At 43.9% G+C, this 15,514-nt stretch overlaps 2 protein-coding genes across 2 annotated transcripts; one reads left to right on the forward strand and one right to left on the reverse strand.

The window, feature by feature from the left end:
* LOC8064692 (60S ribosomal protein L13-2) lies at window positions 1,414-4,087 on the forward strand. Its single transcript, XM_002440234.2, has 5 exons — window positions 1,414-1,564; window positions 1,942-2,072; window positions 2,771-2,904; window positions 3,268-3,426; window positions 3,521-4,087. Exons 2-5 carry the CDS (start codon window positions 1,964-1,966, stop codon window positions 3,743-3,745), a joined length of 627 nt encoding a protein of 208 aa, XP_002440279.1. The 5' UTR covers window positions 1,414-1,564; window positions 1,942-1,963; the 3' UTR covers window positions 3,746-4,087.
* On the reverse strand, window positions 6,299-8,689 carry LOC110430496. The gene is made up of 3 exons (XM_021448214.1): window positions 8,676-8,689; window positions 8,369-8,582; window positions 6,299-6,436 (listed from the first exon to the last, which is right to left on the reverse strand). Exons 1-3 carry the CDS (start codon window positions 8,687-8,689, stop codon window positions 6,320-6,322), a joined length of 345 nt encoding a protein of 114 aa, XP_021303889.1. The 3' UTR covers window positions 6,299-6,319.

Here is a 15,514-nt window from a genome sequence, read left to right on the forward strand (position 1 = left end):
TACAAGATTCTCTTAAGAACAAGTCAAATGTGGAAAATAATTTATCAAGCTAAACATACTCCTAGTATGACAAATGACAAAAGGAAATATGATAAATATCGGTCAATCGGTGGTACCAATAAAACACAAAAGAGGCCTGGCTACCATTATTCCTTACTGTGTTTTGTGGTAGTGGATCTTTATTTTTTCCTCACCAAGTATAGTACAGATCTCACACAAACTCTCGGATATCTTAAGGTTAACAAAGTTATCACAGACGATTCATTGTGGATAACCACATTTACTGTTACTGGAGAAATTATTTAAATTTGGGCATCAAACTAAATAGGAGACTTCCTGAATAAGTAGGTCTTCACTATAACAGAATATCCATTGAGTTGGCCTTGATGGCTAAGTTTGCTTGATTAGGCACTCACGGAATGTTTTGATAGGAGTTCAAGGCTCCACATAAATGTTACAGCGTGTCCAAATTTAGGTTGAGCAACATCTATGCCCCTCTTTGGTAGTGCTCCAGACGAATATAGCTCTTTCTCTTCGAGTAGCTGGTGAATCCAAGGTTTTTACATTTCATTGGTTTCTTAGTGAGAAGTTTGAACTATAATAATATCATAACTTTACTCAACCACAAGGCCTATACAAGTTGCGTAGGATTGTGCATCTAAGAGCTCTGACGTATTTTTTCCAATCTTATTATTATTGTTAAAAAAACAGAAGTAGAGTTTCTTTTAAAAAAAAATCTCTGAATTAAAAACACACCCATCTTGCCACAGTAATAGAGATTTTCGATTTCACCACTCCAATTGGAAAATTTTTCTTTCTCCAGCACTTGAATTAGTAGAATTGTCCATTTGCATACAACACATTTTAAAAAGGCATAACATTTTGATATCAGCTTGGATGGAAACAAATTTATATGGTATAACCTTTTTGTTTAAAGCCTTCCTGGTCCCAATCCAACCAATGATGAATTAAGAGCTCTACAATGTCTATAAATTTTATCTTGTGAAAATGTTATGATTTTTGGAGATATGATATGCTAGCATTGGATAAAATTGGGGATGATATTTAACTTTCTTGTGTATCAGTTCTCCAAAAAATTCTTAAGATTTTCATATGAGGATAAATTTATATGAAATTTTGCCCAACTGATTATCCTTCATTTCAGTCTCAATATTTATTTCAACAAAACATTTGCAAGCTACAACATTTAGTTCGTGTCAAGCTTTGCAATTTTCAAATAAATTTATGCCAATTTGAGTTATGACTTTTCAAATAAATTTATCCCAATTTGAGTTACGACTTTTCAAATGAATTGAAGTCGAAAAAAATAATATGGTCATCTCAATTCAATCAGCTCGAGAACTATAGTTTTACAAAAAAAATATTATTTGGACAATTACTTTTTGTAAAATCCCAATAATAATTGACCCAAAAAAAAAGAGCCTTCGTGCCATCTTCATCAGGTAACCATAGATAACGTCCAGGAAGGCCCCATCACAACCCTAGCCCAAAACCCCTTACCCCCACCGCCGCTCCTCGCGCCGCCGCCGAGTCTCCTCAACAGGTACGCTCGCTTGCCGCCTTCCTCCTGCGACTCCATTACGTGCTGCGGTTGGGACGTTTTTTTTTTTTTGACAAGAGCGGTTGGGACGTTGGGTGGGTCGCTCGTTTGTTCTGGGTGGCGAGTAGATGCGCGCGCGGATCTTGTGCGCGACGGCTCCGGGTTCTTGTTCGATTGGGTTTGGTTAGCCGTAGGCTGTGGTATGCTCTTGATGGGCGAGCGTTGTGGGATTATGTGCACCAGTGACCATTCGTCGTTGCAATTTGCACGAGATCATGCGACTGCGCTAATAAGGGGATGGAGTTGCGGCGTCTCGTTGAATTTTGTGCCCGTTTGTTGTTCGTCTCTTCTGATGGTATGATTGTTGCGTTGATTTCCAGGTAAGGAGAGGAAGAGGGCGAAATGGTGAAGCACAACAACGTTATCCCCAACGGGCACTTCAAAAAGCACTGGCAGAACTATGTCAAGACATGGTTCAACCAGCCTGCCCGCAAGCAAAGGCGACGCATTGGTGCGCTTATGGCTTCCTCTCCTCGATTAGCCTCCAATATGTTGTGTGCCTGAATTCAAATAAGTAGTGAGTGACCACTGATAAGTAGTTTGACATGTCCTGCACACTGCAATAGTCTCATTGTCATCAGTAATGAATTGTTGTGATTTATTACATCTGATCTTGTATTTGGTCGCCAAGTTAATATTCAAAGAATACTGAGCCTGTTCGCTGGTCTGAAAAGCCATGGTACTGTTCAATGATTTATTGTGAGAGAAAAACACTACTGTTTGCTATCCTTGTTGACAAACTAGAAATCCCTGATTGTATAGATATTCTGAAAACTGTAACACCAGTTAGGTTTTCCTTGTCTCTACTGTAACACCTTCACCTACAAGGATATGATTAGCTACTTATTTCTGTTTACCCTGTGTTATGTTACTTCATTAGTTTTTTTAATTGGTGCATACACTAACACCAATCACAATGCCATGAGATGCTAATAGGCCTTTTGTACATGTATCTGATTTTTAGTAGACTAGTTTCCTTGCTATACTATTATGTTACCAACCAATAGATCAACATAAAAGTTCTCTTTACTTGCTCAATAATTGCATTCCTTGCTTCTTTACTAACCACTTGTTATGTACAATCCCCCCCCCCCCCCACTATGTTTCTTATACTTACAACTTTCTAATTCAATCCTATTATGTATGCAGCTCGTCAAAAGAAGGCTGTGAAGATATTCCCTCGCCCAACTGCTGGCCCTCTTCGCCCCATTGTGCAATGCCAGACTCTCAAGTACAACATGAAGTCAAGGGCTGGCAGAGGCTTTACCCTTGAGGAGCTGAAGGTGATGCATTCCTTTGTCATTGTCCTTCCATCTGAGTTGCTCTTGAGCCATGTTGCTTTCTTAAATATCATAGTTTGTTTTCATTTTGTATGACACATGTTTATTTTTTGTGTTACTGCTGATTTGTTGGGGTTGATATGTTCTCTTTTGCATGGATGGCAAGTCTGCTTATGTTTGCAATTTTTTGTAGCCAGTAGCTTGGAATTTTTCTTTTCCATTCTGTGTCATATGGTGTTTAGATTTTGTTTCAGATGTGGCTTGATTGGCATAAGTTTTTCACTGATCCTAGTCCAGTTACCTTATTATTATGAGCCACACTTTTCATCGATGTATTGATGCTAAAAATTATTGTGTTGATTGCAGGCTGCAGGCATTCCAAAGAAGCTTGCTCCGACCATTGGCATTTCTGTAGATCACCGCCGCAAGAACAAATCCCTTGAGGGGCTGCAGGCTAATGTCCAGAGGCTTAAGACATACAAGGCCAAGCTGGTTATCTTCCCAAGGCGTGCTCGCAAGGTCAAGGTATGGATAGCGATCTTTTCCTTAACAAATGCTCTCTTGAAGACACTCCAGAGGCTGGTGACCTCTAATTTCTTATCACCTACCTTCATTGCAGGCTGGCGACTCCACTGCGGAGGAGCTTGCCACTGCCACCCAGGTCCAGGGTGACTACATGCCTATTACTCGTGGTGAGAAGCGTTCAGTTGAGGTTGTGAAGGTTACTGAGGAGATGAAGTCATTTGCGGCCTACGGCAAACTCCGTCTTGAGCGGATGAACAAGAAACACCTCGGTGCACGCCAGAAGAAGGCGGCTGAGGCAGAGAAGGAAGAGAAGAAGTGAAGCAACCAGACGTAGTTACCAAATTTTGTTCTATCCCGTTTCAGTCACTACTCACTAGTGGATGTTAACTACCATCAAGTGCTTGGTCCAAGTTTTATTTTGTTGCTGGAAATAGAGAGCAGACGATCCTTTTGGTGTCCTGCTCTTTGATACCAGCTGGTACTTGTTTGTGATCTCAGCTATTGAGCTATCTAAATGGGATCATTGGCTTCCTGCCAACTTGTGCGTTTCTGCCGTTCTGGATTGCTTCATGTTTCACGAGTCCGCTCGAAACTCATTATATCCGGAAACTTGCCTGCTGAAATAAGCCTTGGCCGTGTTTAGTTTCTAAAGGGAAAAAAATTTCGCGACACTGTAACACTTTCGTTTGTTTGTGGTAATTATTGTCCAACCATGAACTGACTAGGCTCAAAAGATTCATCTTGTAAATTTTGACCAAACTGTGTAATTAGTTTTTATTTTTGTCTATATTTAATACTCCATGCATGTATCTATAGATTCAATGTGATAGAAAATCTTGAAAATTTTTGGGTTTTCATCCTTTTTTATGAAACACTGTTGCACACACAAATCTCTGATGCAAAGAATGATTAATTGTTGAATTTTAGTTTTCTTTAAGACGATGGTTATTATATATATTTTATACTAAATAAAATCATAGTTTTAGTTTGTTGCAATTTGTGTAGACACAATCTATAATTTTTTATTTAGAAAATAAAAATCAGTTAGACAAAATCATAAACCCAACAAATCTGATACGGTAATGCTACCTTACGTTGTCCAACCTCATCGGATGGGCGCGTGGGCAATCCGGATGGATGGTAGGCAACTGTTCCACGGCTTATCCTTTCCATCTCCATCTTTTCTACTCTCACCTCGCTACTCCTCTGCCGCTCCTGTTGCCCACGCCTATGTGTCCGCATGCCGCTCCTCCTGTGGCCTGCCTCATGCGCCTCTCTCCACTGCGCGTTCTCCATGCCACGACGGCCGGTGAGCCGCCCTCCCTCTCCTCTGTGATTTCCGCGCTCTCCAAGAGAGTTGATAAAAATGGATGGCTAAATTCAAGAGTTAGCCAACCTCTAAAATACAAAATCATGTAAAAAACAAAAATCTCTAACAGTCTTTCTATAAGGTAAATCATATGGCTAGCGGGACATACAAGCTATATTTACCATGCGAGAACTTCGGGACAGATGACTTGCTATTTTAGCAAACCAAATACAATATTTGTTGGACTTTCTTTTCTCTTCCAAAATAACTAAATATAGAATACATAACATGAATAACTCTTCTCTTGGAGTTGCTCTAAGTTGTCTATTTTAGGAGATGCTCTGATGTTTCTAACCTAAACTAATTCGGTGCACCTAGCAGGTGGCATGACCATAAAAAAAAAGCCAGGTGACATGACTCGCATGCTCGGAGTCGGAGTAAAGCCTTGTCAGGCCGAGTTTTTTTCGCCATGGTTCAGCCATATTGTAATCGGATCAGATCCTCACTCCTGATAACAATTGGCATGGATATCTTGTAGAGATCAAGTATTGTCCATCGCTTATTATATATATATATATATATATATATATATATATATATATATATATGCGTGTGTATCTATCTATATTAATAAAAAGGGAGTGTATGCTACGGAAATCAGCTTCCTGTGGAAATTATGGAAACTCATACATAGATCGTTAGATCTAGATCCGATGGAGATGACTAATGTGTTAGAGATTAGCAATTAACCCCTCCCACTCATCCCTCCCTAATTTCTCCTTTTGCAAATTAAACCCAAAAGCCCTCCCGTGAAAACGCCATGTGCCAGCATATTGTTCGGCCGGTCAGAGGTAATTTGCTAATGCAAGATCCTATGGACCAATAAGAGATAAAAGCATCTAGCTTGACAAAGCTAATTCCTAGAAGAAGTGAAATTAGTACTTTATCTTAATATTCAAAATATTGCTTGAGTAATTCCTAGTATACCTGCAAACGGGGCGGTTAGGAGCGCTCCTAATCTCGACCCCACGCCCCATCTAAGGCAAAACAGGTTCACGGGTCGAACCTTTCAGTGCCCACGCCTGACCCGCATGATCCGTGGTTAACCGGGGGTCGAACCATATGCGTTCCTGCTGCTCACCTACCTATATGGGTACGTATTGCTGATGCTTACGTATAGTTCACTGTTGCTGACCGTTGTTTCATCGTCAACATGTGGATAATTTGACCAGGAAGCAAGCTTAATAGCCATGAACTATCATATCTTATTATCATCAAGGGAAATAAAAAAGAAACAAATTACACAGAAAATAGTTTAGAACATGGACCGACAATCTTAACGGGGGTGGATCATTCATTAAAACAGAGTTTAAGATTCATTACTACAAATAGTTCAGAACGTAGATAACCTCTCTTGATACTTGAGAACATTCACTACGGAAAGTGTATTTCCATTGCAGGGAGGGAAATAAGCATATCATTTACATGACCATGAGAACATTTTATCCTACAAATAATTTCAAAATGATAGGTGGCTAGCAAAATGATTCAACAAGATCACACTGACATACAAAAATTCATTTTTTAGGAAAATAACAGGATCAAAATCTCTAATAGCAATAGCAGCTTTGAGCAAGCCTCATGCATCTTTTGAACAGTATGGTGTGAGAATCTCAAGTCTTGGAACATATGCATGCCAAGCTGCATAACATTGCATACAATTAGTTAGTAAATTCATGATAGTAGAAGTACAGTTAAAGCTCATATGCTAACTTCTAAATCACATCAGCATATGAATTAGTACTGCATACATGAGGGCACACAATTACAAACAAAGACACAATGATTGAAAATGATATGACAAATGACTCATTTCTCTGCTCTTGGGGTAATATATTGTAAAACTAGTATAGTATACCCAACAAGCAAGAAGGCATAAAGGACAGAAGTAATACTTACCACACGGTTACTCCATTTAGCAAAGTAAAATACTGACTTATCTGCTCACAAAGAGTCATATGCATACCCTAAAGCCTTAAGTAAATAATATTCACTCGCAACTAACATTCTCCAAACAATTTGCAGATAAACACATAGACTGTAAATTGCAAATACTTATAATTAACCTATCTTGTAAATTCAAAGATACAACATTTTGAGCTCTAAAACCAAGAAAAGTAAATGACATCTATGTCCTGTTTATCAAAATTGCTATTAGGCATGTCCAGTGAGATGCCAACACCAAATAAATATGCTATACTTTCAATTGCAGGTTCCCATGCAGTTGCAGACATGTATTACCAAAGCTATATTTTTTCAAAAAAAAAACATCGCTTAAGGTTGTTATGTAAGAGAATGAGGAAACTTCATGAGATAGGATGAAAATAAAGACAGTCTCTTCATGAGATAGGTTGTTATCCAAAAATGCAGTAGAATTCATCAGCAAATAGGTTTCGCTGCAAAAATGCAGTGTGGTCCTGAGAACCCAACGAGGCATTTGAGCTACATTCGTCAGCAGCACCTACTGCCACTAGTGCACATTCATAATTTCTGAAGCTCACAAGATTCTCTCTAAACTACAACGACACATGTGTCTAGGACTCTCTTCAGACTACCACAAAATTGACTAGACAACACTCTAAAAGCACAGTGACAAAGTCAAACAGTGGTGGAGCTCGCACCAAAATATAGGAGGGGCCATTTTTCCCATACAAGTTATATTATAATATATTTCATAGATGCTATACAGGGTCTGGTTCTAAAATCTACTCCCCTAAACACAACACATGAATCTATTTGTTGTTGCTTACCTTGCTTTTGTTTCAGTTCAGCTAATAGAGCAAGAATTGGAGATTGGTCCACAACTGATTCATCTTTTTTCCTTTTGGATTAGTGATAAATGGGTTTTGTTTAACCATTCCTAAAAGTAGACCGTGAGTGACCATAAACCAGTTCACAAGTTCAATACTCACAATATCGGATTCGAAATTTGGGACATGGGAGCATGTCTGCCAAGTGCCGCAGAGCTCCAACCCGGTCAAGGAATTAGGATGCAGAGTCTGGAACTCTGGATGAACGGACAAGCTAGCGGAGGCCACAACACAGATTGTTTACTCGTGCAAGCATCCATCCATAGGGTGATTCAATGACTATAATTATTGTGGTTTGCATGCTGCTGCAGTTCTTTCCCGGTAAGAAAGCCAAGACTCAAGAGTGAAGTCTGGCATACAGAACTATTGGACTTCAGACTTCAGCTCACCTAGGCAATCAATCGAATTACTAAAAAAAACTTTTAGTGCAAGGGGGGCGCTCCCCAGGTTGGTCTGGCTATAGCTCCGCCAGAACTCTGGTCCTCACATTTGGCCAATCCATGCCCTGAACGGCGATTGCTCTAACAACTAAGATCAGGTAATGAAATCCACCTGAGGACATTTTGACAGGACGCATCACGCATCAATGCAACAAGGGAACTCACAAGGACTAGCACCTTCTTCCCATTAAAACAACAACACTTCCTCCCATTCACGTATATGATTTAGTATAGGCAAAAAGAAACTCAAGCCCATAACTGAAACCCTGGATCGAAATCAGACGAGATGGCAATGAGAATAAATAAAAAAGAAATATATCTACCTCCACCGAGCAGAGAGGTGTCGAGGATGGAGCCTCCACCGCCGCCGCCGTCGTCGCCGCTGCCGCCGCCAGATCTGTGACGGGCAGGGAGGTACTCGTGCGCAGGAATCCAAGATAAGGCCGTAGTGTGAGGGAAGTGGCGGAGGAGGAGGATGAGGAGGACGGTGGCGGCAGCAGCGACGACGACGACTGGGCAGGGGGCGGCGGTGAGCAGCTGAAGCTACGAGGGAGTCGGAGGGTCAACCCGAGGATCACCGGGGGTCGACAGGGTCACGACCCTTTAGGCCCTCTTCTGCTCTGGGTCGACCCAATTCGATCCATTGGCTAATTCCAGGTGCGGGTCGGCTTTAGAAACGGGTCGAACCGAACCCGTTGCAGGTATAATTCCTAGAAGCATAACAAAGCTAATTACGTGAACTCATTTGAGAGCTGCTTGTTGATTTCCTTCTGTAGACCAACAACACACACGTGCTACAGTAATTCCACGGGAGGGCTTCCGGGGTTTAATTTGCAAAAAGAGAGATTAGGGAGGGATGAGTGGGAGGGGTTAATTGCTAATCTCCAACACATTAGCCATATCCATCGGATCTAGATCTAACGATCCGTGGAAGTTTGTATAGTTTCCATGGGAAGCTGGTTTCGTAGCATACGCTCCCAAATAAAAAAACCTAGATCAAGACATGTACGTATAGTATAGTAATCTAGGCAACGACGGCGCGGCGTTACGACGATACGATGGAGGTTTCAGGTGGCAGCATGGACGCTCTTACCGACGACAACCTTGCCGACGTCCTTGTCCGCCTAGACGCGGTGTCCGTGCTCCGCTGCCGCGCGGTCTGCAAGAGCTGGCGCCGCATCGCCACCGACCGGTCCTTTCTCGCCGCCCACGCCGCCGGCCGCCCACGCGAGATGATCATCAAGACCAAATACGGCTACGCACGCAGCGCCGTCCCTCTCCCTCCACCCAGTGGCGGACGGACGGGGGGGGGGGGGGGGCTGGGGAGGCTGCAGCCCCCCTCGTGGGCCGAAATAGCTGGGAGCAGAGCGCCAGAGCCGGCCCAAAAATTGGTGACTAGAAAAAAAACTCGACGCCTCCACACCACACGCACGGACGCCCGACGCTCACTCGAACCGACGCGACGCTCGCGACTCGCCCGCACGCGACGCTCGCCCGCTCTGCCGCCGCCGCCACCGCCGGCCCTGACGCGGCGACGCTCGCCCCCTCCGGCCCTCCTCTCTCCGCCAGCCGCCGCCTCCAGAGCGCTGAGCGCCCGACGCCCCGACCCCAGACGCTGCTCGCCTGCTGGCTGCTGCCGCCCGCCGGGTCGACTGTCGAGCCGTCGAGGGAGGCCAACGGCCAGCCGCAGCCGGCCAGCCAGTGGCCAGGCCAGGCGCGGGGCGCCCACCAACGCGGCTGCGCGGGCGCGCGGTGCACGGGTGAAAGGTCCTTGTTTGGTTTTGGTAATTGAGTGACAACTTAGGTGGACTAATAGTGTTTATGTGAGATACACAGGAGATTAGTCCACAGGTGATGATGTGATGATGGAGGAGCTCATTGTATATGAGACATGATATGGAGTCATGTGACCAAGGTGGAGAAGATCAAGATGAGGCTTGGCTTGATGGACCGGTTGCAAGAGTGAAGGGCAAGTCGGAGGCTTTGAAGCGAGGGACCGCGTGTGACGGTGAAGCTTGAGCAAGACTTGGCGCCGATGGACCGAGGCAATGGTGAAGAGCAAGTGAGGTCAAGATCGATGAACCAATACGGTCACGTGATGATATGAAGTGGATCATATCATTTGGTGCTTGGTTGGTGCATGTGTTGCATCAACATTGGAGGAGATGGAATGGAAAGCGCAAGGCAAAGGTATAACCTAGGGCTTTTCCATTTCACCGGTCATAGGTGTGTAGAGAAGTTTATGACCGGATTTAGGATAGATGGCCGTACTATCAAGAGGGGCAAACTTGTTTGCATATCGGTCATCTAGTGCCACTTGAGCGATCTAACTTTGCATACGTGTTAGGATCGAGTGGCGTGGCAAGTTGAGAGGCTAACTCCTTTGGGAAAATATTTGTGAAAATACTAACACACTTACACATGGTGGTGTACACTTGGTGGTGTTGGCACATTTGCAAAGGAGAAGGTGTTGAAGTTGATTTTGTTCAACTTGGAGAAGAGAGAGAAGTCTTTCGGTGTTCTCCGGACATTAGGATGGCTTTTAGATTAGAATACTGCTTTGATCCATTTTAATTTGGATTGAGTATTCATATATATTGGATAGTACTCTAAGTAAGCTTTCCAAAATGTCCAAGATCATCGAATTTGGAGTTCGGAGCTAGAAGTTAGCAACCTAACAAGTTGAACTGCAGGCACAGGACGCACTGTTCCAGCGTCCGGTGGCACAGGACGCTGAGAGTCCGGTGGCACAGGACGCACTGTTCCAGCGTCCGGTGGCACATGACGCTGAGAGTCCGGTGCTGCTGCAAGTTTGCGTTGCTCTCTGCGTGTGAGTCCGGTGAGCACCGGACCGTCCGGTGTGAAGCAGCAGAGCGTCCGGTGCTACTGTTCCAGACGCGCGTGCGTGTGCTAGCCGTTGGCGGCAACGGTCAAGTTCAAACGGCTAGTGACACGTGGCTGTTTTTGGAGCACAGGACGCACTGTTCCAGCGTCCGGTGCTACCTACAGTGAGTCCGGTGCTCACGACTTTTGCCCAGTGAAGGGGCAACGACTAGTTTAGCCCTTAGGGCTATAAATAGAAGTGGTGGCCGGCCTTGGCTGGTGCTGAGCACCCTTGGGACTTAGTGTCCATGCTTGGGGAGTGCTAGGAAAGCCTCTAACTCACTTGTGCTTGCAAGAGTGCGAATCAATAGCGAGTGAGCGATTCTAGTGTAACCTTGTTAGTCACATTGCTTAGTTTGTGTAGCTAAGTAAGTTGCGCTCTCTAATTTGGCATTAGTTGCCTTGTTATTGAGCTTGCTAGTGAGCTTAGGCTTTGTGCGCTTTGCCTCACTAGTTTGTGTAGGAGCTCTCCCAGTTTGCAAAGTACTAGTTGCATAGGTTTGTGTGACCTTGCTCCTAGATTTGATTAGGTGAGCTCTTGCTAAGGTAGCACCTTGCTGGCTTGTTTAGGATCTTTTCAAGGTGCTAGAGAACTTAGATAGAGGGGTGTAGTCTTGGCTAGACCGATAGTTTTAATTCCGCATTTGTTTCGGTTAGCCGACGCGATAAGTTTTAGAAAGGACTATTCACCCCCCCTCTAGTCCGCCATCTCGACCCTTCAACGGGCAGCACGGCCAGCCGCCCAGCCGCCAGTCGCCAGTCGCCACAGCAGCACGGCTAGGGTTAGGGATTGTGCAACAAGGTGAGAAGATCCCTCTGTTTTTTTTCATTACTGTACTGACTAGATTTAGATTCAAGCCATTACTGATTTATTGATTGGTTTGAATTTATAGAATGGAAAAATATTTTTCTAAGAAAGATGATTCCAGTAAAGAGAGTCGAGTTGAGCAAAAAAGACCCCGTATTGAGCTTGATATGAATGATATAGTTGCTGATCCAGGTCTTTGAAAGCCAATTGATGAATTTCATCCAGATATTAGGGATGATGCTAGGAGAGCATACATACAGATGGGTCCATATCAACCAAATTGTGAGTATGAAAGAACAGGGGGTAAAACTCAAACCAGAGGTTTTGTTAAATCATGGTTTTCTCAATTTGATTGGTTAGAGTACAGTCCTGCAAAGAATACAGCCTATTGCTTTTATTGCTTCCTCTTTAAGCCACCAAAAACAAGTGATTTTGATAATGATGCATTCAACAGAGTAGGGTTTAGTAATTGGAAAAAGGGAAAGGCTTCTTTGCTCAAGCATGCTCAATCAATAGGTGGCTATCATAGGGTAGCAAGAAAACGAGCAATTGATTTCAACAATCAGAGGCAAAGTCTACAACATGTGTGGACAGTAACAACTGCAGCAGAAGAGGAGGCATATAAAGCTCGTTTAACCATAATGTTAGGCATTGCTAGATTTCTCCTTTTACAAGCTCTAGCATTTCGTGGACACGATGAGTCTAAAACATCAAAAAATAAAGGGAAATTTTTGGAGATGCTTGATTGGTATAGAAAGAAAGACAGTAAAGCTGCACTTGTGACCGGTGAAAATGCTCCAGGGAATAATCAAATGAGTTGTCCAACAGTTCAAAAAGATTTGGTTAGGGCTTGTGCAGAGGAGACAAGTGAATTAATTAAGAGTGAAATTGGAGATCGTTGGTTTGCAGTGCTCGTTGATGAGGCCCGTGATGCATCAATTAAGGAACAAATGGCTGTGGTTGTGAGGTATATACTATATGTTTGTGTATTTCATTTGTTCTTTTTTGTTGTATTTAATTAACACTATGTTTCTTTTTGTTTAATAGGTTTGTCAATGATAAAGGAAGTGTGATTGAGAGGTTTCTTGGCCTGCAACATGTTTCTGACACCACATCTTCTTCACTGAAGGAAGCATTAGTTTCTATGCTTGGAAGATATGGGTTGTCTATAGCTAAGATTAGAGGACAAGGATATGATGGAGCCTCAAACATGAGAGGGCAGTTTCATGGGTTACAAAGGCTGGTATTGAATGAAAACCCATTTGCTTTTTACATCCACTGTTTTGCTCATCAATTGCAGCTTGTGGTAGTTGCTGTAGCTAGATGTTGTGCTTCAACTGATGATTTCTTCAATTATGTCACTTTGGTTGTCAATACTGTCAGTGCTTCTTGCAAGAGAAAAGATCAACTTTTGCAAAAACACCATGATAATCTTGTTGAGCAATTAGATAGTGGTGAAATAACTCCTGGAAGAGGGAAAAACCAAGAAACTAGTCTTGCTAGGGCTGGTGATACACGATGGGGTACACATCACAAAACATTAGTACGTCTTATGCTCATGTGGGAATCTGTGCTTGAGGTGTTAGAGAATATTAGTGATGATGGAACTGATGGGGAAAAGAAAACTTTAGCCTCTGGATTGATAGAAAAAATAGAGTCATTTCAATTTGTGTTCATATTGCATCTTATGATTAGAGTATTGGGGATAACTCAAGACCTATCACAATGTTTGCAAAAGAAAAATCAAAACATTATTCGTGCAATAGGATTGATTGGGGCTGTGATGAGAAATTTAAATGCCATGAGGGAAAATGGTTGGGACAATATTTTTGAGGAGGTAAAAGCTTTTGTTGACAAACAGAAGATAGACATTCCTAATATGGACGATATGATACCAGTCAGAGGTCGTTCAAAATGTCGTGGAGCCAAATTAGTGAGCTACTACCATCATTTTCATCATGGGATTTTCAATGTTGTCCTTGATCAAATAATTTGTGAGTTGAACAATCGATTTCCTGAAAGATCAACACAACTGTTGAGATGTGTTGCTTGTCTTGATCCAACAAATAAATTTGCCAATTATGAGGTGGAGAAATTAATTCAGCTTGCTAAGATTTATTATGCTGACTTTAGTGATTATGAATGTGTGAAGCTAAGAACTGAGCTTCAAAATTTCATGGATGAAGTCAAATATGATGAAGATTTTGACACTTGTATTGATCTTGGTAGCCTTGCCGAGAAGATGGTTCTAAGTGATAGACATACATATTTTCCTTTGGTGTATCGCCTCATTGAGCTTGCATTGATATTGCCCGTGGCAACAGCAACTGTTGAAAGAGCCTTCTCTACTATGAATATTATCAAGACCGATAGGAGGAATAAGATGAATGATGATTGGATGAATGATAGCATGATATGTTATATTGAGCGGGATTTGTTTGTATCTATTGAAGATGACAAAATTTTGGAGCGCTTTCAGGGCATAAGAAATCGTAAGATAAACTTGCCACGCAAGGTCCAAAGGTGCGTATTGTTTTAATACTTTTCTTTTTACTTGTTATCTTGATTATTGAAGAAGTGTATGACATTTGCAAATTATGTAGCATTGAGTGTGGCGGTTCAAGTCGTATTGGTTCAAGTGGTGTCAATTCTTAAGCTGGAAGACTCCTTGTATTTGGTACTTTTCTATCCTTAATTCTATGTATTTGACTTTAACTACTTTGAATCCATATTACATTATCAATCTAGGTTATATCTACTAGTATAGTGTGTCTACCGAGCAAAATTTTTTGTTCGCCTTGTTCTTTAGCCCCCCCTTGGTCCGTTTCTGGATCCGCCGCTGCCTCCACCAGACGACGATCTCAACACCACCATGATGGCCGCCAGCGGCGGCGGCGGCGGCGACGGCGACGGTCATCATCATCGTCGCTACCTTTTCGAACCGCGCCGGACACCCGCTGACGGAGACGGCATAAGCTCCGAGTTCACACTACAAGCTTCGCTGGACGGCCTGCTTGTGATGAAGCAGTGGCGGTCCGGCGCTCCCACCATCTCCGATCAGTTTACCTTCGTCGTCTGCAACCCGATCACGAGACAGTGGGCCAACCTACCTTCGCCCGTGCCCCGCTGCCGCGGCGCCTGCGACTTCCGCGCCGCCGTCGCCTGCGGCTTCTACCTCCACGCTTCGTCCGGCGAGTACCGCCTCCTCCTCCACTGTGTCGTCAGAGATTGGCGTTTGCCCTTGCCCCGGAGGCAGGAACGAGACGACTGGGAGAGCCGCTATTACTGCGTCCTCTCTGTTGGCAGCGCAGCACTGCCTCGGCGACTGCCTCACGCTCCTCCTACGATGTCTGTTCCCTACTACGACGACCCCGTGTCGTACCGGGGGACCCTCCATTGGTTGTCTGGACACCCCGAGGGAAGAAGCACGGGCAAGATGCTGGCGTTCGACACGGATTCCGAGGAGTGTTCCGGCTGATGCCGCGGCCGCCTGATGGAGGAGGTCTAGAGACAGAGGCGGAGGAGGCGATGATGAGGATGAGCGGTCTTCTGGAGCTAGACGGAGAGCTGAGCGTGGCGACCATATACAAGAAGGGGAACCGTACGATGCTAGATGTGTGGGCACTGGAGGACTACGAGGCGGAGAAGTGGGCGCTGCGCCATCGGCTCAATGTGCAGCGGCCGCCACGGTCCGCGTCCACTATCATGGCCATGGGCAATCCACCCCATGGGAGCAGCAGCGTCATCCTCCTCGTCGGATTTCCACGGGCTAGGGACG

Source organism: Sorghum bicolor, chromosome 9, assembly GCF_000003195.3.
Source record: "Sorghum bicolor cultivar BTx623 chromosome 9, Sorghum_bicolor_NCBIv3, whole genome shotgun sequence".
NCBI classification, from domain to species: domain Eukaryota; kingdom Viridiplantae; phylum Streptophyta; class Magnoliopsida; order Poales; family Poaceae; genus Sorghum; species Sorghum bicolor.